This window comes from Mus caroli, unplaced genomic scaffold, assembly GCF_978045245.1.
Source record: "Mus caroli unplaced genomic scaffold, Mus_caroli_1 scaffold_14, whole genome shotgun sequence".
NCBI lineage: Eukaryota > Metazoa > Chordata > Mammalia > Rodentia > Muridae > Mus > Mus caroli.
The window spans coordinates 99,121,162-99,148,890 of NW_028227269.1; the positions used below are offsets into that span (position 1 = coordinate 99,121,162).

The 27,729-nt window shown below is 38.9% G+C and overlaps 1 protein-coding gene across 2 annotated transcripts in view; it reads right to left on the minus strand.

Annotated features, from left to right (window-relative positions):
- Ppp4r3a (protein phosphatase 4 regulatory subunit 3A) overlaps positions 1-27,729 on the minus strand; it is a 43,810-nt gene that overhangs the window by 8,650 nt on the left and 7,431 nt on the right. The window contains exons 2-10 of one of the 2 annotated variants that reach the window (XM_021178683.3): positions 20,499-20,554; positions 16,737-16,835; positions 9,776-10,393; positions 7,395-7,472; positions 7,175-7,291; positions 5,003-5,119; positions 3,065-3,196; positions 2,868-2,970; positions 1,344-1,502 (exon numbers count right to left, since the gene is read on the minus strand). In XM_021178683.3, the coding sequence (XP_021034342.2) occupies positions 1,344-1,502; positions 2,868-2,970; positions 3,065-3,196; positions 5,003-5,119; positions 7,175-7,291; positions 7,395-7,472; positions 9,776-10,393; positions 16,737-16,835; positions 20,499-20,554 (1,479 nt within the window). Of the gene's footprint in view, positions 1-1,343; positions 1,503-2,867; positions 2,971-3,064; positions 3,197-4,963; positions 5,120-7,174; positions 7,292-7,394; positions 7,473-9,775; positions 10,394-16,736; positions 16,836-20,498; positions 20,555-27,729 lie in introns of both variants that reach the window. The other variant, XM_021178682.3, reaches the window with a different exon arrangement.

Here is a 27,729-nt window from a genome sequence, read left to right on the forward strand (position 1 = left end):
TGAAAACTTAAATAAAACATGAAGCCTTAAAAAACAAAACAAGACAAAATAAAAAACCAAACCCAACTTACCTTTAAATGCCAATTGGCAAAAACTTGGTATTATCCAAGCCTCCAGAGTATCCCTAAACTTACCAGTCAGTCAACTTACCAATAACTACAGTTTAGATATGCAAACTTATTACTCAAGAAGTCTGGCTACAGCATAGACAAAGCACTATGGATTAACCTATTTCTAATTCACAGGTATGTTTTACTATAATAAACTAAGGTCTCGACATTGTGAATATCAGCTTTTAAAAAAGAGTGTAACTGGGGCTGGAGAGATGGCTCAGTGGTTAAGAGCACCCGACTGCTCTTCCGAAGGTCTTGAGTTCAAATCCCAGCAACCACATGGTGGCTCACAACCATCCGTAATGAGATCTGGCGCCCTCTCCTGGAGTGTCTGAAGACAGCTACAGTGTACTTACATATAATAAATAAATATATCTTTAAAAAAAAGAGTGTAACTAAGAATGAACTTAAAAACAAAACAAGAATAATCTTGTTAGAAAGTGTACTATTGCTCTGGGCTAAGGGTGCAGTGTGGTCAAGTGTATGCAAATGTTTTTGGTACTGGGCTCAATCATAGCATGTCACATACAAATAAAAATCACCGTGTGTAAAACTAGGAATGGTAGCTTTCCCCAGCATTCAGGCAGTCAAGGCATGAGGATTGCTGTGAGCTTAAGGCCAGCCTGGGCTGCAGAAACACCATCAATAAAAAGTTAAAACAATAAAAACAAATACCCCACCCTACTCCCAGCAACCCAAAAACAAAACAAAAGAAACTATAGCTATGAAATAGTTTACAAACCTTCTCTGTAAAGGTTCACATGTACATATTTTACTTTCTCTTTAGTAATATTTGTTTTTCTTTTATTAAACTAATCTTTAAGAAAATATTAAACCATTTCCAGTTTGTAGGTTATTAAAAAAATAAACAAACAAACAAACAAAAAACAAACCCAAAGAAAACAACAAAAAAATACCCAGACCATTGGTAGTTTTGGTTAAACTGTAGTTAGTTACCACTTGGTTCTAAAATAACACCAATTCACCAAATGATTTACTGGAAGGCCAGTAGTAGAAATATGACTTGACCTGGCAGATATCTTCTAGCCACTCAACTTTTTATGAATGAAGTTCTGCCTTATGCCCTGCCAAACTGTCATCAGGGCATGAGCTTGCACTAAGATCCTAGGCCTGATGACCCCTCAATCAGTTATGTTCTCAGCAATGAGCTTTAAAGCTAAAACAGAGTAACAGAGAAAGTTAACAAAGAATCCTTTAAGAAGCACTTACATAATGCCAAGAAAGCATGCTTGGAGGCCATAAGAACTAGCACTCTGCGAAGAATGTCCTTGTTGATAATATAGTTCTTTATGTGGTAGGTATGGTGCTCCACACAAAATGTTAGCAATTCCAATACAAGTGCTAGTAACTGCGCAGTTTGAAAATCATCTAAAATAAGCAAAACACGATCATATGTATGCTGAACAGACAACAAACAGTATATGGAATCACAGCAAACACCCTTCATCTCTGGTATAATTATGCTCTCTCTGCTTCCCCTGATTTCATTGAATTCTGTGCTTTCTTCATATTCACAGTGAGGTCATAACAAAAATATACTCACTGATTAATCTTTACTCTTTATAGTCAGCCAAGCCTCTACAAGTTTTTGTCTACAGCTTCGCACCCATAGCACAGTACCTTCTACAAGTTCTTTGTAAATGCTATCTTCAACATGTTAGTTTGGAAACAGGCCTCAAATTTTACCCAATATAAATAAACATTGACAGAAGCAAAATAACTTTTCAAAGACTTGATTTCTAGGATCACAAGAGAGTTTATTTAATGTGTTGGGCATATTAAATTCTAGCACTTCAGAGACAGGAAAAGACACTTTTACACCAACGCTATTACAGCTTTTATTAACACATGAATAATACTACAAGTTGAGTATGTTTTAAGTTAAACATACTACTCGAAATTATTATGGGTTTTTAGAGCCTCAACAGCAATTTCCCAATAATGACATTAAAACTACTCTTTAAACACAGACACATAAGTACAAGTCCTAAGGAATAAACGATAATAGTTTGCCATTTACAATGGCATACACTTGTGATCCCAGCACTGGGGAGACTGAAACAAGAAGACCTGAGACCAACATGGATCCCATAACAATATCTTTCAACCAACCGACCGACCGACCAACTGATCGACAGACTACGGAAACAAATTACTTTCTTTTGTAAGTACTTTTCTGTGATTATGGTGCTTTTAAACAGAATTCACCTTAAAAGTCTCTTGAAAATACATGAAAAAAAAAATCCCAATCTATTTATAAAATTTTTAAAATTTATTTTATTTATGAGTATACTCCTGCTATCTTCAGACATACCAGAAGAGGGCATAGGATTTCATTACAGACGATTGTGAGCCACAATGTGGTTGCTGAGAATTGAACTCAGGACATGTGGAAGAGCAATCAGTGCTCTTAACTGCTGAACCATCTCTTCAGCCCTATTTTTTTATTTTATGTGCATTAGTGTTTTGCCTGTATATATTTCTGAGACTATGTGTGTGTACGGTGCCCACAGAAGCCAAGAGAGAGAGAGTGTCAGATGACCGAGGACTGGAGTTCAGACTCTTGTTAGTTGCCGTATGGGTTCTTGAAATCAAACCAGGGTCTTCTGGAAGAACAACCAGTGCTCTTATAACCCTTGAGTTACTTCTCTAGCCCTAATGTCTTAAATCTAGTTACACAACTCAGCCTTGAGCTTCACAACTCAAGAAAACTATGAACCTCTAGTATCTTACCTTTACTAGGCTTGTCTTCTGTTGTATTTGCTAGCAAGGGAGCAGTGAGAACATGCATACAGTGCTTGTAGAAGAAACCCAGAAATTCAGTCTTTTCTGTTTTCTATGGATTCAAAAACACTTTGATGAATTTCAACTATTTTGGTTAGCATTAAAACACATACTATTATGAAAAAGGAGAAATGGCTATGACTTACATTGGCAGTGGCTAGCATGTTCTCTGGGTCAACTAAAGTTCGAAGCAGGCCCATAAGTTGGACTGCCCCTCCAAGCTCAGGATCTGTATCACAAATCATATGTTCTATAATGAGGTTGATGAGCAAAATATCCTGGCGATAAAAAATACACATAATACAGATTACTAAAACAGATATTATAGAATTACAGCTAGAATGACTGATTCATTTAACAGGATAGATGGAAGTTTCTTTTCTCTGATGGGTAGTTCAAAGACAGTAAATAGTACCAGAAGAATTTTAAAAGTGCTCCTCCAATCTCTTTGAGACAGGGTCTCACTATGTAGCTTTGGCTGGCCTGGAACTTAAAGGCTGGCCCTACAACTCATAAAGAGTTCTGCCTGCCTCTGCCTCCTGTGTGCTGGGATTAAAGTAGTGTGTCACCACATATGGCTTTTCTATTATCTTTAAACTCATCTGATTAAAGAAGGGAGGGGGTACCAAAACCAAACAAAACCACTCCACAAAGGTCAGGTTTGGTGTTAAAACATGTCTTGCTTCTGTACTAACTCCATTTGCCTTCTGCAGAGAACTCATGAGCTTCACTTTTATGGCTTCAAAATAAGAATACTTAGCTAGAATTCATAAATCTCTTCTGGCTTCACTGCATTTATTTTTATAGTTTTCCTTTATGGAAATAATAAATTGGATAAAATGAGACTAGAATGTACAGAACAGTAGTACATTATGTGGATTTTAAATGCCCAAGAAAACCAACTTCTGGTTTCCCTAAGGACCTTTTAGGGTTGGTGTTCTTGGCCCAAGGGCTATATAAAAACTGAGGGAGATAAAGCAAGCAAGCTCCTGCTATTTGTCTATATATGCTGTGGTAAACAGACAAGGACAAAGAAAACACAGACAGTGTATGGAAATGACTGGAAAACGAAATCCAGAGGCCTAATGCATGTTTGTGAAGTGTGAAGACACACAGGCATGTCTGCTCACCCAGTGGCTACAGGGCCTACAAGAACAGCCTTTAGTTTTAATTACTCAAGATATTCTGGTTTTTAAGATAGGACTATTTCATAGAAGGAAAATTTGACATAAGATCCAGCAATTCATGGTACAGTTCTGCATGTACTCTACAACTATAATTTTAAAAACAAACCATAAATACAGACATTATTAGGCATTCAACTTCAATGTGGCACAGTAGATTTTAAAAAGTAATAGCGGCTGTTTCATTTTGTAAGAAACACTGTAAGCTGACATTCTGTAGACTTCCTTCCCCTAGAGGAGACACCATTTTCCCGTTCTCAAGGAATTCAAGATAGTTTAATCTATTGAGTAAAAAGTAGCTTCTAAAACTTTGGAAGGAATATAAAAACCAGAAGCAGTAGTTTAATAAAACAGAGTGGAAGAGCACACACATTCAGGCTTCTTCACAATTATGTATCACACACGCAATTTACACTACCACCGTCTGAGCTACTTTTAAAGCCAATTCACCGATTCCAATCTCGGATTAAATACAGCCGCAGCATACAGGAAATAGTTTGTTCTTATTCTTCCCTAATGCTTTTCAGGAGCCATATTTTATCTCTTTCATCTAGTTTCTTCTGAGAATCCACCTCTGGTAGTGCTTTCCAATGAAAGTTACTCATAGTCCCACAATCAGAATGGTCAATTGATTTAAGGGTTTAAATAAAACATTATGGCCAAGTCAACTTCACAACTAAAAAAGCTGAAGTCAAATATAATAAATTTATAAACTAAGGCAGAGGAAACTAAGGGGAAGAATGAACTATCTGACATTATGGCTACCTGTTCCCCAAAAGCATAGTTTAGATCTTAAAAATACATAACCCAGCTATAGCCTCCTATGCATAAATACTTACTATTAGTGTAAATAATATTTACCTTGCTGGTTATTTTTTGCTCTGTTAACTTCTTACTTACATCATCATTCTGTTGTGCCTCCTGCATGACAAACTCTCGTACCATGGATGGATTATATTCAACCAAGTATGAGAATATATCAGTAGCAGCACTTCGCACCTGTGTGTCATCCATGCCCTGCGAAGTAAAAGCACCAGTCTCTTATAATCTTAACAACTTCACCAAGGAAATTACCACAAAAGGCTACAACATAAAACAAACAAAACAAAACAAAACAAAACATATAAATGGTTGCTGGGGAGGAACTCTTTTTGTTGATTAAGCTGCTTGATGTTCCAGCAAACAACTCCCTATACATGCTTGCCTGTATACGCAGCCCTACTTAAAACCAGTGGGTCATCAGAAAAAAGAAAAAAAGATAAACTAAAAAGACATGAAAGACGGGGCTCCCAATGGAGAAGCTAGAGAAAGTACCCAAGGAGCTAAAGGGATCTGCAACCCTATTGTTGGAACAACATGATGTACTAACCAGAACCCCGGAGCTCTTGTCTCTAGCTGCATATGTATCGAAAGATGGCCTGGTCGGCCATCACTGGAAAGAGAGGCCCATTGGACTTGCAAACTTTATATGCCCCAATATAGGGGAATGCCAGGGCCAAAAGAATGGGAATGGGTGGGTAGGGAAGTGGGGGGCGCTATGGGGGACTTTTGGGATAGCATTGGAATGTAATTGAGGAAAATATGTAATAAAAATATTAAAAATTAAAAAAAAAAAAGACGGGGTTCAGCAAGAGTGAGATGGGGGAAACATGATCTCAGCACACTATATTTTCAAAATTGTAAACATTTATCTAAGGGTTAAAGAGATTGATTGGTAGACAGAGGACTTGTCATGTAAGCAAAAACAAAAATATAACACTCATCTCTCCCCATCCCAAAACAAAACCCTAAGTTCAAACCCCAAGAACCCAAGTACAGCCAGGGATGATAGGGCCCAAACTGTAACCTCAGTACTCCTATGGAGGCAAAGACAAAAGAATCCCTGAAGGTCCCTACCAAATCTAGATAGCACGTGGCACACAGCAACATAAAGCAAGAGACTTTGTGATGCATAGTCAAGACTAGCTGTCCCGTAAGCTTCTGGACAATCCTGTCTTAGACTCCCATCTAATTATGAGTTCTGGGATTTAGATATATCTGACCCATCTCCCCAGCCCCCTTAAGATATATTTAAAAGGACCGGAGAATGGCTCAGAGGTAAAGAACACTGACTGCTCGTCCAGAAGTCCTGAGCTCAATTCCAGGCAACCACGTGGTAGCTCACAACCATCTAAAATGAGAGTTAGTTTCCTCTACTGATGTGCAGGCATACATGCAGACAGAATATTGTATATATAATAAATAAATAAATCTTAAAAAGATATATTTAAAAGCATTTCTTACTTAAAACAAAAACAAAAAGGGGGGGGGAGGCCAGGAGTGCTTGAATTAAAGGCACGGCCATGAATTATAATGTTCATTGCCTTCTGTTTTAACATTTCATTTGATACAAAGCAAAGTATTAAAGAGGTGATAGGGCTGGAGAGATGACTCGGTGATTAAGAGCACTGACTGCTCTTCTGAAGGTCCTGAGTTCAAATCCTGGCAACCACATGGTGGCGCACAACCATCTGTAATAAGAACTGACACCCTCTTCTGGTGCTTCTGAAGATAGCTACAGTGCACTTAGATATAATAAATATATTTTAAAAAAAAGAGGTGATATTGTTTGTTTGTATGTATGAATGAATGACAAGGTCTCACTATATGGCTCTCAGTGGCCTGGACAGGTCAGCCTCAATCTCAGAAATTTGCTAACCTGTACCTGAGATTAGAGCTGTGTACCACCCACACCCAACAGGAAATTATTTTATCCAAGCAGTTGGTTAATTAAACACGTGGGTGATTATAAACACTGGGATTATATTTCTTTTGCTAACTTTATGTAATACATAGCTAGTATTAAATATCAGCTATACTCAAATAATTTGCTTATTATATAAAAACATTTGGCTATATATATATGTATACAGTAATTATTAAAGGTCATTAATTTAAGAGAGAGAAAGGCAGTGCATGGGAAGAAGGAAAGGAGGAAGTGATATAATTTCAAACAGTAAACTGTATGACATCACATCCAGCTTTTGATATGGGCTCACATGGGTGGTTCAGAGTGAAGATAAGCAAACTTACAAGGATGACTTCTAAAGCTGGTAATATGCCCATATTTGACAAAGTCTTGAAAAAAGCATCTCTGTTTTGGGGTTGTAGCGTTTGAGAAAATGCACAAAATTCTTTTAAAAAGTTAACCTGAAATCAGGAAAAAGGACAAGTGTTAAAAGGTTAATCTAAAATTAGAAAAGGAATGAAGTTTTTACTTCTTTGCCCTCCTAGTATTTGTCTGATTTCTTACCAATTCTTGTCTTTTTTCCTCATCTGTTGCTTCATCTGTTAGTTGTGCAAACAAATCTGTCAGAAATTTTTCATCTTCCTATGAAATAAATGACAGATATAAGTATCTTACAGGTAAGATTGTATAAAATACAATTTCAGCATGATATAAATTAACCTGATAAAACAAAGATGACAATTAAAAAAAGGAAAAAAATTTAAAAGGTACATGTATGTATGTATACAACTGCCAAACATGGGGATGCATACCTTTAATTTCTGTGCTAGGTAGGTCTCTGAGCTCCAGGCCAGCCAAGGCTACATAGTGAGCCTTTGTCTCAAACCAAAAGCAAAGATAAACCTGGAGATTTCTATCAGAAAGATTATCTTTGTACTTTGACAAGACTCTTTCCCTAACCCAACCATAAAATAAAAGTTTCATACCCTACAGGTCAGGGACTTCTCCTACTCTACTACTACTGTATAGTATATACTGTATACTACTAATGTATACTCATCATTCATTGGCATACTGTAGGCCAGGCAGTATGCAAATGAATGAGTATAGCTGTGTTACAATGAAACTTGGCCTAGGGGCAAATATTAAAATCACAGCACTGTGAAATCACCCAGCACCTAGCTTGGGTGGGGTGGGGTAGGGTGGGGTAGCTCGAAACTTGGGAGGCCAGAATGAGCTTCAGTGAGATCCTGTCTTAGTCAAATAAAACAAACACAAATGCAGACAGTGTTTGCCAAGCTCATTGTTTCAAGTGAGCTAACGGTAAAAATTAAGGATCTACAACCTCCTTCCAGTAAGGATGAAAATGAAACTTTCTTCAAGTTTCAAAGACATAGAAAATGATTCAAGTTTTTAAAATGTTAAAACTACAGCTCTTAAAAAAATCTATTATTTGAAGATAATTATTACATAGTTTTTACCACACTAAATTATTATCATTTAACACAGGAGTAATATTTAATTTAACATATTAATTTTGAAAAAGCCTCAAAAGATTCTATCACAGGATATTTTTCTGAAGTAACAAGCCATACAGATCAGCTCTGGTACCAACTGAATTTTCCTCACAACATTTCTCATCTAGATTTCGATAATTAGATTTAAATTATTAAATCTATTTCCTTAGCTACGAGTACATGCAATGCAACTCCAGCAAAAGTGTAAGTACATGATGACTACAGTGTAGGTCAGTCTTTTTTTTTTTTTTTTTTTTTAAAGAAATTACATTTATATATTAGAAGAAAGGGAAGTGGTATGCTACAGAGCACATATGGAAGGAAGAGAATAACTTTTGGAAGCTATGTCTCCTAGCTTTGAGCCATCTTGCTGGTTGTAATGTGATGGTATTACAGAGGAACTAGTCAATGGTAAAGTGTATAACTTTGTATGCATACATGGAAAAGACTGGTAGGGAAAATTATGCTTGAGGGGCTGGAGAGAAGTGTTTAAGAGAGCCTGAGATACCAGCACCTAGACAACAAGCTGGGAATGGTCTTGTACTGGCCCCCACTGAGTAGGGTTGGAAACAGGGACAAATAAGGACACACAGTTCTGAGAGGAAACCCTCTGGCCTCCCTGCATACAAAGGTGTGTCTACCTGTAAACACATGTACAAATATTACACCATACCCACATGAAATAGAAAATTTCTATTATTTAGTTAGAATGGACTAACATTTTGTCAAGTACTATGTGACATAGTTCACATTCAAATCAATCATTAATAGAGATCCTTTTTTAAAGCTCCCAAGTTTTACAAAAACATTCAACACTTTACTATAAGGTTTCACTTGTTCTTCAGACACTTCATAGTATCCTATGGTACTAATATGACCAATCTTCAGATGTGAAACTCAAGAGGTTAAACAGCTGTTCAAATCACATAGCAGCTACTAAGTAACAACTAAGTAGAATCCAAACTGCCAATACTCTCAACTATTACAAAAACACACTTTTGGGAGGGTCCCATGCACACATGGTTACAGGTACCTGATATGGAAAACAGGACCAAACTCCTGTTCTTTAGAAAAACTCTAGCTTCATCAATTAGTGTTATTATCATAAATTGTTCCCTTTGTAATTTATGATGTCTGAGACTAAGTTTAGACTTCTAGTACATGCTAAGCAAGTGCTATCACTCTTGCCATCCCTATCCAGCAGACAACAGTCATGAGGTCTCATTATTTATCATAATGCAAATTAATATTGTCAAAATATTTACCATAATATCACAAGATCAAGTTTCAATGAAATGACTTAAGAAATTATTATTATTTTGCTTAAAAGCATCCTTAGCATTTTACTTGTTATCAATTAAAGCAGGTCCCTTTTTGTAAGTGAAGGAGGGACAGACGGGATAGGTAATGGGGAATGACCCAACTTACCTGTAACATACCAACAATTTCTACCTTGTTGAAAAAGATAAAGGAGTGAAGTGTTGATAACATGTTTTCTTCGAAGACTGAAGGGGTAGGGAGAACCATATCTTGTATATACTGAACTCTGTATGTCTGATGAATTTTTTGTTTCAGCTCAGGATCAGATATGGGAATTACTTCTTTAAACTTGGCTGTTTTTGTTAAAAATTCCCTGTGTTTACGTGGTTGTGATAAAGTTGGGTCATATTCCAAGCATCCAATGACGTCCATTATACATTCCTCAGAGAACATAACTTCAAAAAGAGCAGTTCGATTCAAGAGGAAGATCCCTTTAATAATTTCATATAAGTGGTGCAGTCCTTCAATGTTTTCCAAATCCTCACACACATGAAAAAGCTCTAAAAGCTTTTTAATATAACCCTCATTTTCCAGTGCTAGTGCGAGTTTCTCACGTCGGAGGGGGGAAGGCAAAGATGATGCCACAAGCTCTGCAATTTCCTCAAGTCGACTTAATTCACACGACGGCAATTCTAAACCTGGTGAGGACATATCATCAAACCGCTCCTCTTCAGATTCATCTACCAGGTCCTGAGTGATGTCCACTGAAGGGTCCTTTCCTTGAACCTATAAAAAAGATTTTGTGGTAGCTAACAAAATTCAAACAGTAAATCTAAACAATAGTCTTAGACGAAGGACACACTATTTTAAAAAAATAATAAACAAACAAAAACCCCAAACTGTAATAAACAAATTTCAAGTTTTAACAATCTTTTATCAAACTTGATACAACTATAATTATAATTACAGCTGTAATTCTCCAAATGACATGTCTTCATGTTTATGAAAACTAACTGAAAGTCGAGGAATTAAATAAACAGCCTTCTGAAGTACAAGTGTCAGGAGCGAGTATCTAAGACAGCCTAAACTGCGACTGTTGTTAAAGTCACTTCAAGATGTACACACAGTGAACCAGTATTAAAGCATTCAGACAGTCTTCTGTCCATGCCGTTTCTAACTAGGGAAAATCCAGAAAACATGCAAAGTGTGCCATATATTGGATACATGCAATATTTAATGTCATTGTAGAAGTTCTAAATATAAGAGAGACTTAAAAGAGCCTTAGTGCTCTTCTGGAGGTCGAGTTCAAATCCCACAACTACACAGTGTCTCACAACCATTCGTAATGAGATCTGATGCCCTCTTCTGGTGTGTCTAAAGACAGCTACAGTGTACTTACATATAATAAATAAATAAATCTTTTTGAGAGAGAGAGAGAGAGAGAGAGAGAGAGAGAGAGAGAGAGAGAGAGAGAGAGAGAGAGACTCATAACAAGTAGTTAAGCCCTTACAGCTGAAGACACCACACGTGTTGGTTCCAAGACACAGAGAAGTCGGGCAGGAACTGGGTTGTGTGCTGCTGTAGAACACTTAGCACACAACAGTTTCACTTTGCTATCCAACTCATCTCAACACTAAGTTACCAGAGAAGATGAGCTCAATAGTGGCAGATTTGTTCTGGGGATAACCAACTGCATTTTGATTAGATCTGATACCCAATCCAAAACAGAATTCACATCTGGTACTATAAATCTGGTCAAAAGCCATGGCTAGGGAGATCACAGGCCCAAGTACAACTAGTAGGTGTTTTGGTAAATGGACATGATGTGTTTGTTGAATTTCTGTCTAAAAAACCATTACTGTCCATATATTAATACTGCTATCAGGTCTGGTGAGAGAAGTTTGTTTTTTGTAGAAGTCGCAATGACTATTAATGTTCACCCATAAATTGGACATCTCTCCGAAGGGTGGTTCAGAAAACATCACTGGAGAAGGAATAGAAAGAATATAAAAGCCAGAGGGGGTGGAAATGTAGTTACCGTAGATCTGTCTTCTGGGAATGCCACAGCATTCTTGAACTCATAGCAGCTAAGACTACTTGCAATACTGGGACCACCGACATTCTATCATGGAAGAATGGGGGGGGGGATCATGGGGCCCCATCACTCCCACCCACCCTGGGCATTCATACACAGCTAATGGTCAATGAGGCAATTGGAGAGGTTTTTCCTTCAATGATGTAGGATATATAACAACCTTATTGAAACATGGACAGATGGATAAACTGAAAGGACACATAGATATCACTTAAGTAGAAGCGGGGTTCCTTGAGAAAAGGTCTTAGTGGGAGTGGGACAAAAGAGGATCTAAAAATGTCATAACGAATCCCATCATACATAACTAATATATGCTAATTTAAAAAGAAAAGAGGACTCAGAAGTCTTTACAGTTAAACACAATTTAAGCGTAAAGATTGTAAAATGTGCCGGGCGTGGTGGCGCACGCCTTTAATCCCAGCACTCAGGAGGCAGAGGCAGGCGGACTTCTGAGTTCAAGGCCAGCCTCATCTACAGAGTGAGTTCCAGGACAGCCAAGGCTACACAGAGAAATCCTGTCTCGAAAAAAAACAACAACAACAAAAAGATTGTAAAATGAAATAAATTTTGCTGAGTATTTAGAACACTATTAGATCAGCCCAGGAGGTCAAGCAGAATGGTAAAGGAATGTAAAAATTAGGTCCTATATAAAATTACTTAGGGGCTGGTGAGATGGCTCAGTGGGTAAGAGCACCCGACTGCTCTTCCAAAGGTCCAGAGTTCAAATCCCAGCAACCACATGGTGGCTTACAACCATCCGTAACGAGATCTGGCGCCCTCTTCTGGAGTGTCTGAAGACAGCTACAGTGTACTTACATATGATAAATAAATAAATCTTTAAAAAAAAAAATTACTTAGGGACATGCAAACTTTATATGCCCCAGTACAGGGGAACGCCAGGGCCAAAAAAATGGGAATGGGTGGGTAGGGAAGTGGGGGGGAGGGTATGGGGGACTTTTGGGATAGCATTGGAAATGTAATTGAGGAAAAGATGTAATAAAAAATATAAAATAAAATAAAATAACTTAGCAGGAGATACAGTATAAGCTTTTAGTCCCAGCACTTAGAAGGGAAGCAGATTGGTGAATTCAAGGTCTTCATATTGATTTGCAGGTTAGCCGAGGGTTAAAGCAAGACCCTGGTGGTGGTGGGGAACACAAGGACGAGACAGACAGATACATATGCACATGCTCGCATGAGCACACACATTGATAAAAGATTTTGCAAGGGTTGATGACTGATGCCTTGAAATATACTAGAAGGTGATATGACCTTGACTTTAAACCAGTTGGGCTGCACCACTTGAAAGAATGCCAGACACATGCAATTTAGCTACCAGGAATATTCAAGTTGACTCTTTGTTGTTAATTACACAAGTTTTCATTACAGCTTTAGGTTCCCAATCCCCACACTATGTCTTTATCCACCAAAAGAAAAGAAAAAAATTAGTTTTTTAAAATTCATAAACAGAAATAGAGACACTTCAACTCAGATCTAATAATTGCTAGAAAGAGGATACTTGAAAATGGGAACATTTTTAGCCATTTTAACATAAAAACTGGTGAAAGGGCTCCAAGAAAGAGAAACATGGGACCTGGAAAACCATTAAGTCAGAACCCACAAAACAGTGTGTAACGGAGGCCAGGCTGGCGGCACACACCTTTAATCCCAGCACCTGGGGAGCAGGGGAAGGTGTATCTCTTCAATGCCAATCTACTCTACAGAGGGAATTCCAAGACAGCCAGGGTTATATAGAAAAAAAAAAAGTAACCGAGAAATGATACTTGATGGATATTTTCTTAAGGTAGGGCTTTCTTTGTATCCCAGACGGACCCCAGAACTCTTTCTGTATGTAAGTTTAGCTTAGAATTCCTACTGATCCTCTCGCTATTGCCATCACGAGCTGGTATTACAATGGTGTGAGCTAGCATACCTGGCAAGAAATGACAATTTGAATACAAGCTGTATGAAGTTGGAAAGGAAAACTAAGAAAAATAAACATAAAGCACTTAGGAAAGTTATTACAGAGAAAGCATACAAATAATGTATTACTTGTGTTGCAAAAGAAGGTAAGTTGCAGCAGCAGCAGCACCTGGCATCAAAGACTAAGGAAGCTGGACACAGTGGTACATGCCTCTAAACTCAGCACTCAGAAAGAGTGCAGGCAGGATAAGAAGGTCAGCCTTAGCTACCTAACAAGTTCAAAGTCTGGCTGGGCTATGAGCCTGTCTCAGAAACAAACAAACAAACAACCTCCAAAAACAAACAAAAAACTTAAGCTGAAAAGATTGCACAGCAGTTACTACTTTCTGCTCTATCACCCTGATTCAGGTCCCAGCAGTCAGGTTGATTAGCTCCCAAATATCTGTAACTCCAGTTCCAAAGGGATCCAATACTCTCTTCTGGCCTGACATTAGCACACACAGACATAAACACTCTCAGCCACACAAGCATACATATAAAAATAAATCTTAAAAACAACAGGGAATAGATTCAGAATGTAACCTAGATGAAAGAGAACTTGCTTAGAATGCAAGAGGCTTTGAGATTAATCCTTAATATAGAGTAATAAAGCTCAGGCATAGTAGCTTACATGTGTCATCCCACCACTCAGGAGTTAGTGGAAAGCACCCACCTTTTGGATCATTAGTCTGAAATCATCCTCAGCTATACAGGCAAGCTCAGGACCAGTCTGGGCTACATGACACCCTGTTTTAAGAAGACTAAAGAAAGGCATAGTAAAGATGAGCTGCCAGGCAGTGGTGGAGCACGCCTTTAATCCCAGCACTCGGGAGGCAGAGGCAGGCGATTTCTGAGTTCAAGGCCAGCCTAGTCTACAAAGTGAGTTCCAGGACAGCCAGGGCTACACAGAAAAATCCTGTCTCAGAAACAAACACAAACAAAATTCAGATGAGCCAAGCAGGATAGATACAAACTGAATCCAGGATTACATTAAATATTGGATTAATAGGAGACCATTCAACTCAGAAAGACAGAACAAGATACTGCTGGTGTAAAGGATACTGTTTTTTTCATATCTAAACCCACAGATCACCCCTTTCTAGGAAAGAACTCTACAGGGCAATAGTCATGTGCTAGGAAAACAGCTGCTGGACTGAAAACAAAGAAAACTTAGCACAGAAAAGACATTCCAAAGTAACTGTTAAGTCCTTTTTCTCCTTTTTCTACAAAGCTGCAGTTGGACAAGAGGAAAGGGTTCCTTGATATCTTGAAGTCTAACGAGGCCATATTGTTAACAATGTGTTTAAAATAATGTGTTCTAAAAGTTGTGATTGTTCTCCCCACAAAAAAGGTAAGAAATACAAGTTAAATTGGTTGGATTTAGCTGTGACATAGCACATGCACTTCACTGTATACCATAATTACGCTCAATTTTATTTAACAAATGTTAAATATTCTCAGTCAACAAGAGAACAGAAATCAAAATTACAGCTGGGCAGTGGTGGAGCACGCCTTTAATCCCAGCACTCAGGAGGCAGAGGCAAGCTGATTTCTGAGTTCAAGGCCAGCCTGGTCTACAGAGTGAGTTCTAGGACAGCCAGGGCTTGACAGAGAAACCCTGTCTTGAAAAAAACATAAACCAAACCAAAACAAAAAGCAGAAATCAAAATTACAAGTTTTCATCTTTTATCTATCAGAATGGCCACCATGAAGAAAACAAATGACAGTACATGGTGGCAAAGATGTAGAGGAAACATTGCTGGTGGGAACATATATTAATTTCAGTCATTATGGAAATTCAGAGGTTCCTTTTTTTTTTTTTTTAAGATTTATTTATTATGTATATATTGTTCTTCCTGCATATATGACTTCAGGCCAGGAGAGGGCACTAGATCTCATTATAGATGGTTGTGAGCCACCATGTGGTTGCTGGGTATTGAACTGAGGACCTCTGGAAGAGCAGCCACTGCTCTTAACCTCTCCATCCCTGTGGGGATGTGGGGGCCATCTCTCCAGCCCCCACAGAGGTTCTTAAAAACAATAAAAAAGAACCATTACATGATGGGAGTTTTAAAACCCCTAAATCAACATTTGAAAGTCAATATATCACAGATACTTGCATGTCCATGTTCACTACACCATTTAAAATAGCTAGGTGATAGCGCAAATATGTTATATATACTCAATGGAGTTTTATTCAGTTGTAAAGAATGAAATGACATTTGGAGGAAACTGGACGGAACTAGAGACCATCATTAAGCCAGACAGACAATACTGTTTCTTTTTATAGAGACATAAATAGGACATGAATGTAGAACAGGCTCTTGATCAATCTGGTAAGAAGGGTTTCTCTGTATACCCCTGGCTGGCCTTGAACTCAGAGATCTGCCTGCCTCTGCCTCCTGAGCATGTGTCACCAAGTTTGCTCTTCTTGCAGCTGTCCCCAGCTCTATTGATATCCTTCGTCTTGCTCAGGCCAAAACTTGAATCATCTTTGGCTCATCTCTGCAGACTGTGCTGTGCCTGCTGAGCCTAGCTTGCTTCTCACTCCCCACATCTCTCACCTGGGTATCTCCCCTTTACCACAGTTTATCCCTACAGCACAGAGGCTGCTATATTTTGGATAAGTGTATCCTGAAGACAGAGATCTTGTTTGTTTTAAGATTTATTTATTTATTATATGTAAGTACACTGTAGCTGTCTTCAGACACTCCAGAAAAGGGGCAGATCTTGTTATGGTGGTTGTGAGCCACCATATGTTTGAACTCAGGACCTTTGGAAGAGCACAGTCAGTGCTCTTCCCCGCTGAGCCATCTTTCCAGCCGGAAGATGGAGATCTTAGGAGGAAGCAACAGATAATGGAGAAGAAGAAAGATAAACTATGTGTTTTCTTTTATAGGCAGAATCTACTTGAGGAAAAAGGGAATGTGGGTGGGGTAGAGAAAAGGCAATAATGGAGATGTTGTTGTAAAACAATGTATTTATATTTAAATATCATGAAACCCACTGTTTTGTATGCTGAATGAAAATTTTTTTTTAAAAATGTATTTTTTCCTCTATGCTCATAATTACCTGACATATTTTCTCCCAAATTTCATCGCATCCAGCTTTTTCTTGAAAGCTAAGGGCCAAGTCATAATTTTCTGCTTCAGACCACACAATCAGAGTATCCTTTGAATAAAAAAAAAAAAAAAAAAAAGTCTGAATGACCACAAGTGTTACCACAAACCCTTCAAGGTGTATATATAGCAAATGAATAAAGTAACAGGCAATAGAAATTCAGAACAATGTTTTTTTACATTTCCAACATTTCTACTGGTAATTATCAATGATGTTTTACAATTCACTCTGTCAAATCTATACAAGTGAAGCAATGTTTTAAAAATAAAAGTTTGGCCAATATATGAAAAACACTGTAAATAAAATGTATGCACAAAACTTACATACTAGAAACCACACAATCCTCCCCTCGCACCCCCAAAAACCCATTATACCAAGACATCTTCACCTATCACACTTCTGTTTGTTTGTGCACATGGGTGCAACACCTATGGAGCCCAGAAGCCAAGACCCCTGGAGCTGGGGTTACAGATGGCTGCCATGTGGGTTGCTGGGAATCAAACCCAGGTCCTTTGGAAGAGCAGCCTGTGCTTTTAACTGCTGAGCCATCACCATCCAGTCCCCAATGTATTTACAGCCTCATTAAAATGTCCAACAATCAATCTTCATCCCCTCAGTTGTCAACAGCTGTTCTTACCTATGGCTTCTTTAGCCTCTGAAATTATTGGTTAAGACAGGAATGAATAAGCCATGCCTCTAATCCAACACTTAGGGGGCTGAGGTAGAATGACGGCCCTGAGTTTGAAGCTAGAATGGTCTATAGAACGAATTCTAAGCCATGCTATATATACTACAGTGTGAGATCTGCTCTCAAAACAAGCAGGGTTAAATTTGTAACATGTGAGCCACTCATTTATTTACAGGTTTTTTTCAGTACTTTCATAAATGTGTCAAGAAATAGCACATTCCTAGCTTCTACCTAGCTTCTACCACCTTTCCCTCCCATTCCAATAGGACTTTATTTTATTTTTGAAAAATTTTGAGAGAGATGGCACAGTGGAGCATTTGCTTTTGCAGAGAAGTAGAGTTTGGTTCCCAGCACCTGTATGGAGGAAACCCACAATTGTCTGTTACTCCAGCTCCATGGAATCCAATGCCCTCTTCTGACCTCGTCAGGCAATGAGCACATATGTGGCTCACATATATACATGGATGCAAAACATCGGATACATAAAAATTTACATTAATTAGTGCATGTTTGTGAGAGTCTGTTCTCTCTCTCCACCAGCTAGAACTCAAGTTGTCTGGCTTCATAGCAAGTACTTTTACTGGCTGATTTGTCTTACTAGCCCAGAACCTTATTTTGAAATGGGGTCTCTAGGTGGCTTTGCACTGGGTTGGGTAGCTAAGATTAGTAGTACATGTCTCTGTACCTAGTTCAGGATTTTGTATTAAAAAATGGGGGAGGAGCTAATAACCATCCTAACATCAAAATAGAAAGGATACAAAGGTTCAGTGAGCCTGTGTGTCCACAACAAAGTCTACAGCAATGATTAATTTGCATTGTAAACAGGAGAAGCTTTCAGGGGAATGAACTCCTTTTAAATTGTGGGTTAAGGATGCATCAGGTGGCAACTGAATAGTTTCTGGAGCTAAACTAGAGATCCTGGACCAGCCTAGATCAGCAATAGCCTGGGGCCAGTCAGTCTCTACCCAAAGGCTGAGTTCTCCCTAGGGATCCATGGAACTCCTCTCAACCCTAAAAGCCATCAGTGAGTACCTGAGCTGGGTAACCTGTGCTTCTGGTGTGCAGCTGGCCCAACCTGCTGGTCTCACAGTCCTTATCTTTGTCCCTCTAGCCTCCTCATGTAGCTCAGGAACATTTCTGCCAAGTTTCCAGTCTAAGAGTGGGGCTGAGGCTAGTATGCTTCAGTAGTTCCTGCTCCCGAACTCTCGAAAGCACCTACCTGCACTCCCCAACATCTCAAATTATAAAAATTTATGTTCTTGATCCCAATGGCTTCATGGAACACTCAGTATTTGTATATGTAAAATACTTCAAGATAATACCTGTATGTAGAATTTACCTTTAGGTTAGAAGGAAATACGAAGAGTACAGATTCAAACTGAAGTTATTTTCAAAAAATAACAGCGCTCTAAGGTCCTAGTGAGTTAGTATCAGACTCCTTTTCTATAAAACACTGTTCTAAGCCGGGCGTGGTGGCGCACGCCTTTAATCCCAGCACTCGGGAGGCAGAGGCAGGCGGATTTCTGAGTTCGAGGCCAGCCTGGTCTACAGAGTGAGTTCCAGGACAGCCAGGGCTATACAGAGAAACCCTGTCTCGGAAAACCAAAAAAAAAAAAAAAAAAACCAAAAAACACTGTTCTAGAGGATATTCTAACATTCTGTCTGCAGAATCATCTATGACAGCACAGAAAGGAACTTCAGCCACATGGCTGTGTTATTAGTTGATTATTACACCAATGGTCACTCTTTCCTTTGGGTAGAACGAACAAACTGCTACTTTAATTTTAGAGAGCCATGCATTGCTAGAATGTGTAGAACATGAACTCAGCTTAAGACAGCCTTCTTCTTTCTTTAAAATGTGGCTAGGAACTGGGAAGAGAGGCTAAATGAGTAAAGGCGCTTAGTTGCAAGTGTGACAATGCCCCCAAAGCCCAAGGACTGACACCTGAGGTTGTCTCCTAATGTCAACATGTGCTGGTAACCATACTCTCACACAAAGTAAATTCAAAGAATGGGGGATGCCCCCAAACTAACCTAAAAAGGGCCCGAAGAAATGATTAAGAGCTCAGTGATTAAGGGCAATTATTGCTCCATCATGAGGACCCCAGCTATGTCACAAGTCTCACAAACACCCACAACTCCAAGAGATCCAAAATTCTTTTCTAATTCTGCAGGTACCTGAATACATGCATACACATATGCATGTATGCAGACACAAAAAACAGTGGCTGGTGATAGTCAAGTGAGCACGTGCTTGTCAGCCTGCAAGAGGCATAGAGTTCTTTTATCAGCAGAAAAGAAAAGAAACGAAAAGACAAAATAAACCAAGGCTACAGAGATGGTTCAATGGTTAAGAGTATTGGCTGCGCCGGGCAGTGGTGGTGCACGCCTTTAATCACAGCACTTGGGAGGCAGAGGCAGGCAGATTTCTGAGTTCGAGGCCAGCCTGGTCTACAAAGTGAGTTCCACGACAGCCAGGGGTATACAGAGAAACCCTGTCTCGAAAAACCAAAAGAGTATTGGCTGCTCTTGCAGAGGACCCGAGTTCAGTTCCCAGCATCCACATGGCAGCTTACAACCATCCCAAAGGGGAGCTAATACCTTCTGCTAACTGATACCCAATTCCTGAGAGCACTAGTCATGTGTGCTACATAGATATGTTTGCAGGTAAAAGACCCATACACATAAAACAAAACAACAAAAAGGAAGAACAACACTTTTTAGCCATTAACAGACTGGTAAAATTAAACTATGCATGCAAAAAGGTTCAGTATATATATAATGATGGCTGTCATCAAACTTGATACCCAAGTCTAATGCCCAGAATAGAGAATCAACTTCCTCAAGTTGTTCTCTGACCTCGACAGGTACAAGACAGACAGACACATATTTTTTAACAGTGACACTGGCAAAATGTTATATAACCTGTTCTGATTTTACTGTAAGGAATCCAATGATAAACTTATTTAACCATCAAATTGAAAAGATGTAACACACAATACACAACAGCATAACTTTTTTTTTACCTGTTGTTTCTGGTATGCAGTGTTAGGATTTATTTTGGACTCTAGAAGAAGAGAACCTATAAAACAGGAAAAAATTGTTATTGCAAACCAGAAAACTAGATTTCCTTATAAGCAGTTATGCCTATTTTCTCGTCAGCTGCATGTAAGCCTGCAGTTAATGAACACATTTGTAAGAAATGTAGTTTGGGGCTGGCCTGGTGATGGTTCAGCAGGTAAAGTGCTCTCTGCAAGAGCCTGATGACTTGATTTTGATCCCAAACCACCACAGAACTAACTATTCCTGAAAGCTAGCTCTACCTGCCCACCTTGGCACAGAGATTATTTTCACTTATACAAACAAGACAATGAATGCAATAAAGAAATTTAAATACAGTAACTTGTAGCTTAAGAAAGCTGCTCACCTTTTTTGCGATTTTTGGTGGTAGTACAGGTAAATTCAAGCCTCAAGCATATATATATCTACTAGCCAAATTTACTTTTGTTTTTGTTTTTTTTGTTTTTTTTTTACAAGATAGACATGATTAATATGAAGAGTGAAGACTGGGAAGCAATAAAAACCTAACAATTTGGTAGTGGTGTTTACCTTTAATCCCAGCACACAGGAAGTGAAGGTGAGAGGCCAGTCTGGTCTACAGAGTGAGTTCTAGAACAGCCAGTGCTACTCACAAAAACCTTGTCTAGACATCTCCTAACCGCCCCCCCCCCCAACTAACCTAACAATTTAGAAAGCATAAGACAGCAAACCAGAAGTATGAAGCTAGATATTAATCTCAAAAACTACACTAATTGTATTTACACAGCACAGTAATATTTCAATAAATACATAAATTAACATATACTGATCTTAACCAGGTCAACAGACATTTCTATGCCATTATTTTGTTTGGAGCCTCTGAAATCCTCAGATAATCTTGGGGTCAATAATGTCTGATATGCTGTATGACTTACAAAGTACTTTCAACACAGTGTGACCAGTATCAAGACAAGAAATGAGGTTTTGTGGCTGAAAGAAATCACATCAAGCATAAGTATTTACTTAAGTAAAACTCAATACATGAAGGAGAGAGCAGTTTACAGGTCACCTTCAGAAGCCTTGCTTTTCTACTTTTCCTGTTTTTTGTTGTGTTCTCACTATGTAACACAAAATTATGATTCTCCAACCTCAGTCTCTTGAAAGGCTCAGATGCACCATTATGCTCATCCACCAGGTCTATCTCCCTGACTCTCTGCATATTTTAAGAATGAAATTCTACACATCATCTCACCATCCAGTTCTAGTTTATCTGGAGACAGAGTATCTAAAGGGAAGTTTTGGACTGAGAAACAGTTTCTTTTTTCTGCTGTGGTCTCCTCCCTTCTCATATCACACTTTACAGTTGATCAAACACTCCAAAAGCTGACAAAGAGTCAATGCTTACTACTTCCAAATTCACTTTGGCCTTATCCTAAATGCACTTTGTGTCTGCTCAGAGCAGGGCTAAGGGACTACACTGGAAGACTCCATCTTATCCTCAGAACTTAAGATAACTAAACATGTTTTTGTTTACCCACACTCACCAAATTTCATTTCTTAAGCCTTCTTTCCTTTTTGCCCCTTCCTAACCTCTCTTTTACTGAGGTTCAACCAAGAATTACTACAATTCAGGGAGAGAAAAGGTTTTAATCACCTTCCTTTCCCCCAACTTTTATCAAATTAATCATTTAACTCTATTCACAATTTTCAGATTTTTGTTTTACTGATTAAGACCTATGTTAGTGATCCATCACAAGAAAAATGCAGGCAAATTAACAGAATGTTTAGAACTTCTGAAAATGGTAAGGTAAGTGGGAAAGGACACAGGGTAGTGGTACACTACATTCTTAGCATGTACAAGGGCAAGTTCAATCCCTGGTACTGTGGAAATAAACAGACAGACCTTGTCCCATGTCAACTACTTTTGTATTTTTTTTCAATTTCTTTACTAGAACAAAAATTGCCTTTTATTACTTTTCACTAAAATGATGTTCAGGCCACCTAGAGGCTAAATTTATTTTTTAAAGGATTAATGAGGACATATATGAAATTATATTGAAAATGGTTTTTATGGGAAAATGCAGGCGTCTGGAGAGATGGCTCAAATTATGATTGTATGTTTTTTGTTTTTTTCTAGACAGGGTTTCTCTGTGTAGCCCTGGCTGTCCTGAAACTCACTCTGTAGACCAGGCTGGCCTCAAACTCAGAAATCCACCTGCCTCTGCCTCCCAAGTGCTGTGATTAAAGGCGTGCACCACCACTGCCCGGCTGCTGGTTCACTTCTTGAGTTAGGGTCTCATTGAGATGCTTCGGTTGGCTTTGAAATCATGTGTAGTACAAGCCATCCTCAAATTCCTTATTCTCCTGCCTCCCAAACGCTAGGATTTCAGGTGTGTGTCACCACTTGGCTTATGACAAGAAAATCTGTCAGCAAGTACTATGCTTATCTGCTATTCTGTGGAAGATATTCTGGTTTTTTGGTATAACATAAATAGTTTCTTCACCAAATGCCTAAATGGTCCTGTCTATCTATCACACATACACCCAGCCATCTACCTATGTTATCTTTTATTTAAAAGCCAGGGCTCGGAAGTTGGCTCAGGAGGTACTTACTTGCATGCAATCATGAAAACCTGAATTCCCAGTACCCATGTAAAAAACCTGACATAGTAGCACACTTTTGTAACCCAAACATTGGGAGAGTGAAGGCATGAATCCTGGGATTTGCCTACTAGCAGTCAGCCACCTTAGCCTAGTCTATAACCCCAGGCAGAAGAAGAAAACCTGTCTCAAAAAACATTGGGCCAGGCAGTAGTGGCACACGCCTTTAATCCTAGCACTTGGGAGGCAGAGGTAGGTGGATTTCTGAGTTCGAGGCCAGCGTGGTCTACAAAGTGACAGCCAGGGCTACACAGAGAAACCCTGTCTCAGAAAAACCAAACAACAACAACAACAACAACAACAAAAACAAACAAACAAAAAACGTTGGCACTTACATTACTTACACAAGTCACTGCCAGTCTTCTAATCCCTACAACAATTATTTCTCAGATAACAGGTCCTTTTGCACTTTCTTTCCATTTTTTTCAGTAATGTTACAGAATTTGGACAACAGAAAGGGGGGGGGGGAAGACCATTTCACTCTCACCCCAAAAGCCTGGGTAAAATAATATTTAGAACAGTGATTCTCAACCTGTGTGTCAAGACCCCACTGGTAAACGCCTATCTCCAAAAAATGCTTACATTGTGATTCATAACAATAGCAAAATTAGTTTTGAAATTAACAAATAATTTTATAGTTGTGGGTCACCACAACATGAGGAACTGTATTAAAGGTTTACAGCATTAGGAAGGCTGAGAACCACTGATTTAGAATGTTCTGGGTTATTTGAGAAATGGGAAAAGACCTTTTTTGAAACCTCTTTCTCCTGTATCCCTTGGCTTTTTCTAAGAAACCACTTTAGAAGTTCAGCTCTGATCTCAAATCAAAAGATCAAAAGAAAAACATATCTAACCATTATTTTGCTGATAATCAAACCATTTCCAAGTGAATAAATATCTGAGACTCAGTTTTAGTTTCCAATACAGTATTAATGAATAAAATCAAATAATTGTGTAAGAGCCTCAAAAGAACAAAGGTATTCAAAGCAAAATCTTGAGAAATGTTACCAAAGGGGTACTGCATAAATAGAATATTGTGCTACTTTTATGAGGTTTGTATAACCTCACACAGATAACCAAATTATACCAATATACCAATAACAGATGACCAACATGGTTCCTCCTATAAAATAAAATATGAAGTGTTTTCTCGTGATTTGTTGCTATAGCCACTTAGATGGGTTAGGGATAAGTGAGGATTGCTAGTTATTAAGGAACGTATCACAGAAAGCCTCAGAACTCTTTACTAATTGGCACACATTCGTAAAAAAAAAAAAAAAAAAAATAAATTTTTTTTTTCAGGCTGGAGATGGCATTAACTGCTCTTTCAGAGGTTTTGAGTTCAACCCCCAGCAATCAACCATATGGAGCCTCATAACTATCTGTAATGGAATCTGATGTCTTCTTCCGGTGTGTGTGAAGATAGCTATAGTGTACTCATATACATAAAATAAATACATCTTTAAAATACTAACTTTTTTCTTAAGGTCCAGCAAACTCCAAGCCTGACAATCTGAGTTAGATCCCTGGGGCTCACATAATGGAAGAAAGAACAGACTCTTTTGAGTTGCCCAATCTCTTCCTGAGCCTGTGTGTGCATGTGCATAAGCACTGAGATAGTCTAGTTTTGTTTTTTAAGATTTATTTATTTATTACATGTAAGTACACTGTAGCTGTCTTCAGACACTCCAGAAGAGGGAGTCAGATCTCGTTACCGATGGTTGTGAGCCACCATGTGTTTGCTGGGATTTGAACTCCAGACCTTCAGAAGAGCAGTCCAGTGCTCTTACCCATTGAGCTATCTCACCAGCCTGAGTTCATAGTTTTAACCTTGGTGTTTCATGCTCTCTTCAGTGCTATTTTCCTCATTTTTGTTCAGTGTTTTTGTAATACAGACTTGATAACAGAATTCAAAAAAAATTTAAGAAAAATCAAACCCAGGCTGGTGACAACAGGCTACTTGGAGGCTGAGGCAGAAAGAGGGCAGATTCAAGGCCTATGAGAGTAAGTAAAAGAAACTCATCTTGAAATAGAAAGTAAAAATGGGCTGGGGAGTTGGCTCAGCAGTTAAGAGCATGCACTGCCTCTACAGAGGACCAGAGTTGATTTCCAGCATACACACCCTAAGATTCACAACTACTTGTACTTCCAGCTCCAGTGGATATGATTCTTATGGCAATAGAATTAATTTGCACATAACTAAAATAAATCTTGAGCTGGGGGAAGACAAGCAAAATAGAAGGCTATTGTTGTATAGCTCAACAATGCAGTGCTTGTCTGTACTTTGCAAGCCCTAAGTTCAATCCCTGGTAACCTCAAAAAAACTGGAACTGCAAAACAAAACACCACTCGCCCCCCGCCCCCAGATTTCTTGTTAAGTGTGGAAGGGAAAACCCTCATTGAAAAAACTATTCAAAGATTCAAAACATTAAAACTTGTGGTTAGAAAACCAATGTTGCCGGGCAGTGGTGGCGTACACCTTTAATCCCAGCACTTGGGAGGCAGAGGCAGGCGGATTTCAGAGTTCGAGGCCGGCCTGGTCTATAGAGTGAGTTCCAGGACAGCCAGGGCTACACTGAGAAACCTTGTCTCGAAAAAAACAAAACAAAACAAAACAAACAAACAAACAAACAAACAAAGAAGAACCCCCCCCAGCCCCCAAAAAGGAAACCAATGTTATGGGTATTCACTGTAAGTTATGTGAAGGGCCTATCCCAACATCTAGTATACCACTAGCACTTAATAACTTAGATTTTAAACTGACAATCATTTGCAATATGAAGTTGAGCTTTAACAACGGTGACCCAGCACAACATTACAAGCATAAGATTCATGATACTGCTTGTTTAGTCAACATTCCATGCAAACTGTCATCACTTCTAATCTTCTAGTACACACATACTTAGCTTTATAGGTATACTTTATATGGATCTCATATCCCTCCACAAAAGAAGCTGGGTTAGTATGAGAGTTCTTTGGCTAGGGATGGTGTAGTTCACTAGAACACTTGCCTAACATGTACAAGGCACTGGCTTCAAACCCTGTGCTGAGGGTTGGGGTAAGCTGAAAACTTTTCCAGCTCTATCTTCATCATTAACCCAAATAGATTCAAGTGGTACATGAGTGATGTGTTTTGGTCCTGTCTTAGTTGCAACAGGACTACAGATAGCTCTGCCCCCTTAACTTCACTCAACTCCACGGAACACAACTTTCCCAGAATATTGCCATCATCAGCACCACAGCTTAATAAGCACGAACACAAAGCACCACCAAAAACCACGTTAATGGCCAGCTGTTATGGTCCAAGTCTACAAATCTAGCATACAGAAAAACAGAGGGAAAAGGACCTAGATTAAGGTCAGCCTGGGGTACACAGCAAAGACTCTGGCTTTAAAACAAACAGAAGCAGGGGCTCAAGTGTTAAGAGCATTGGCTGATCATCTAGAAGACCCAGGTTGATCACCAGCACACACATGGTGGCTATCAATTGTCTGTAGCACCAGTGCAAGGGATCCATTGGCCTTTTCTGGCTTCTGTTTGCACGTGGCAGCACAAAAACCATGCAGGCAAAACATCCATACACAAAAAGTTATTAACATGAAAAAGTGTATCTTGGGGGCTAAAGAAAAGGCTCAGTGGTTAGGAGTACCTCCTGCCTTAAAACTTTTTTTAAAAATTTACATAGATGGGTGTTTTGCCTATGTTTGTCTGTGCACCTGGTGTCCAGAGGCCAGAAGGTGGCACTGGATCCCCCGAAACTGGAGTTGTAAATGGTTGTTAGCCATCATGTGGGTGCTAGGAATCTTTCCTAGGTTCTCTGAAAGAGCAGCCAATGCTCTTAATCTTTGAGCAATCTCTCTAGTCCATTGTTTGCTGTTTTTCCCCCAGATCACTGGTTCTCAACCTGTGTCATGTGGGGGTCATATGCAGATATCAGGTATACATTATAACAGTAACAAAATTATGAAGTAGCAACAAAGTAATTTTATGGTAGGAGGAGGGGCACCACAACAGGAGAAACGGTTTTAGAGTTGCAGCATTGGGAAGGACAGTTAAGACTGGCCTCAGATGATCCACATTTGGTTCCTAGCACTGACATCAGGTGGGTCACAACCACCAGCAACTCCAGCTCCAGAGGATCCAATATCCTCTTCTAGCCGCTAGGACACCACACTAGTGTAATACAACCTTTTCTCCCATGAAAATAAAAATAAAAATTTAAAGGTACAGTACTTAGATCAGTTCCTATAACACTCAGATCCCATCACCTATTTCCATCATTGGCTGATGGCCCTCAAACTTACATAAGTTATAACATTTAGTTATTAAGATTTTGATTAATTTACTGTTAGTCTTCTACAAAGCTGTTATACACTAATTTTAAAATGTACTTCTCTTCAAAGTACACTATTGACACGAGCTCTGGACAACTAAATATACATGCCAAATACATGCTCACTGCAGGCAAGATGTAATACAAATACTGACTTAGAATAGCCATGAAAACATGGGCGCCTAATGCCTCTGCTTCTCTTATCAGAGCAGCCAAAATGAAAA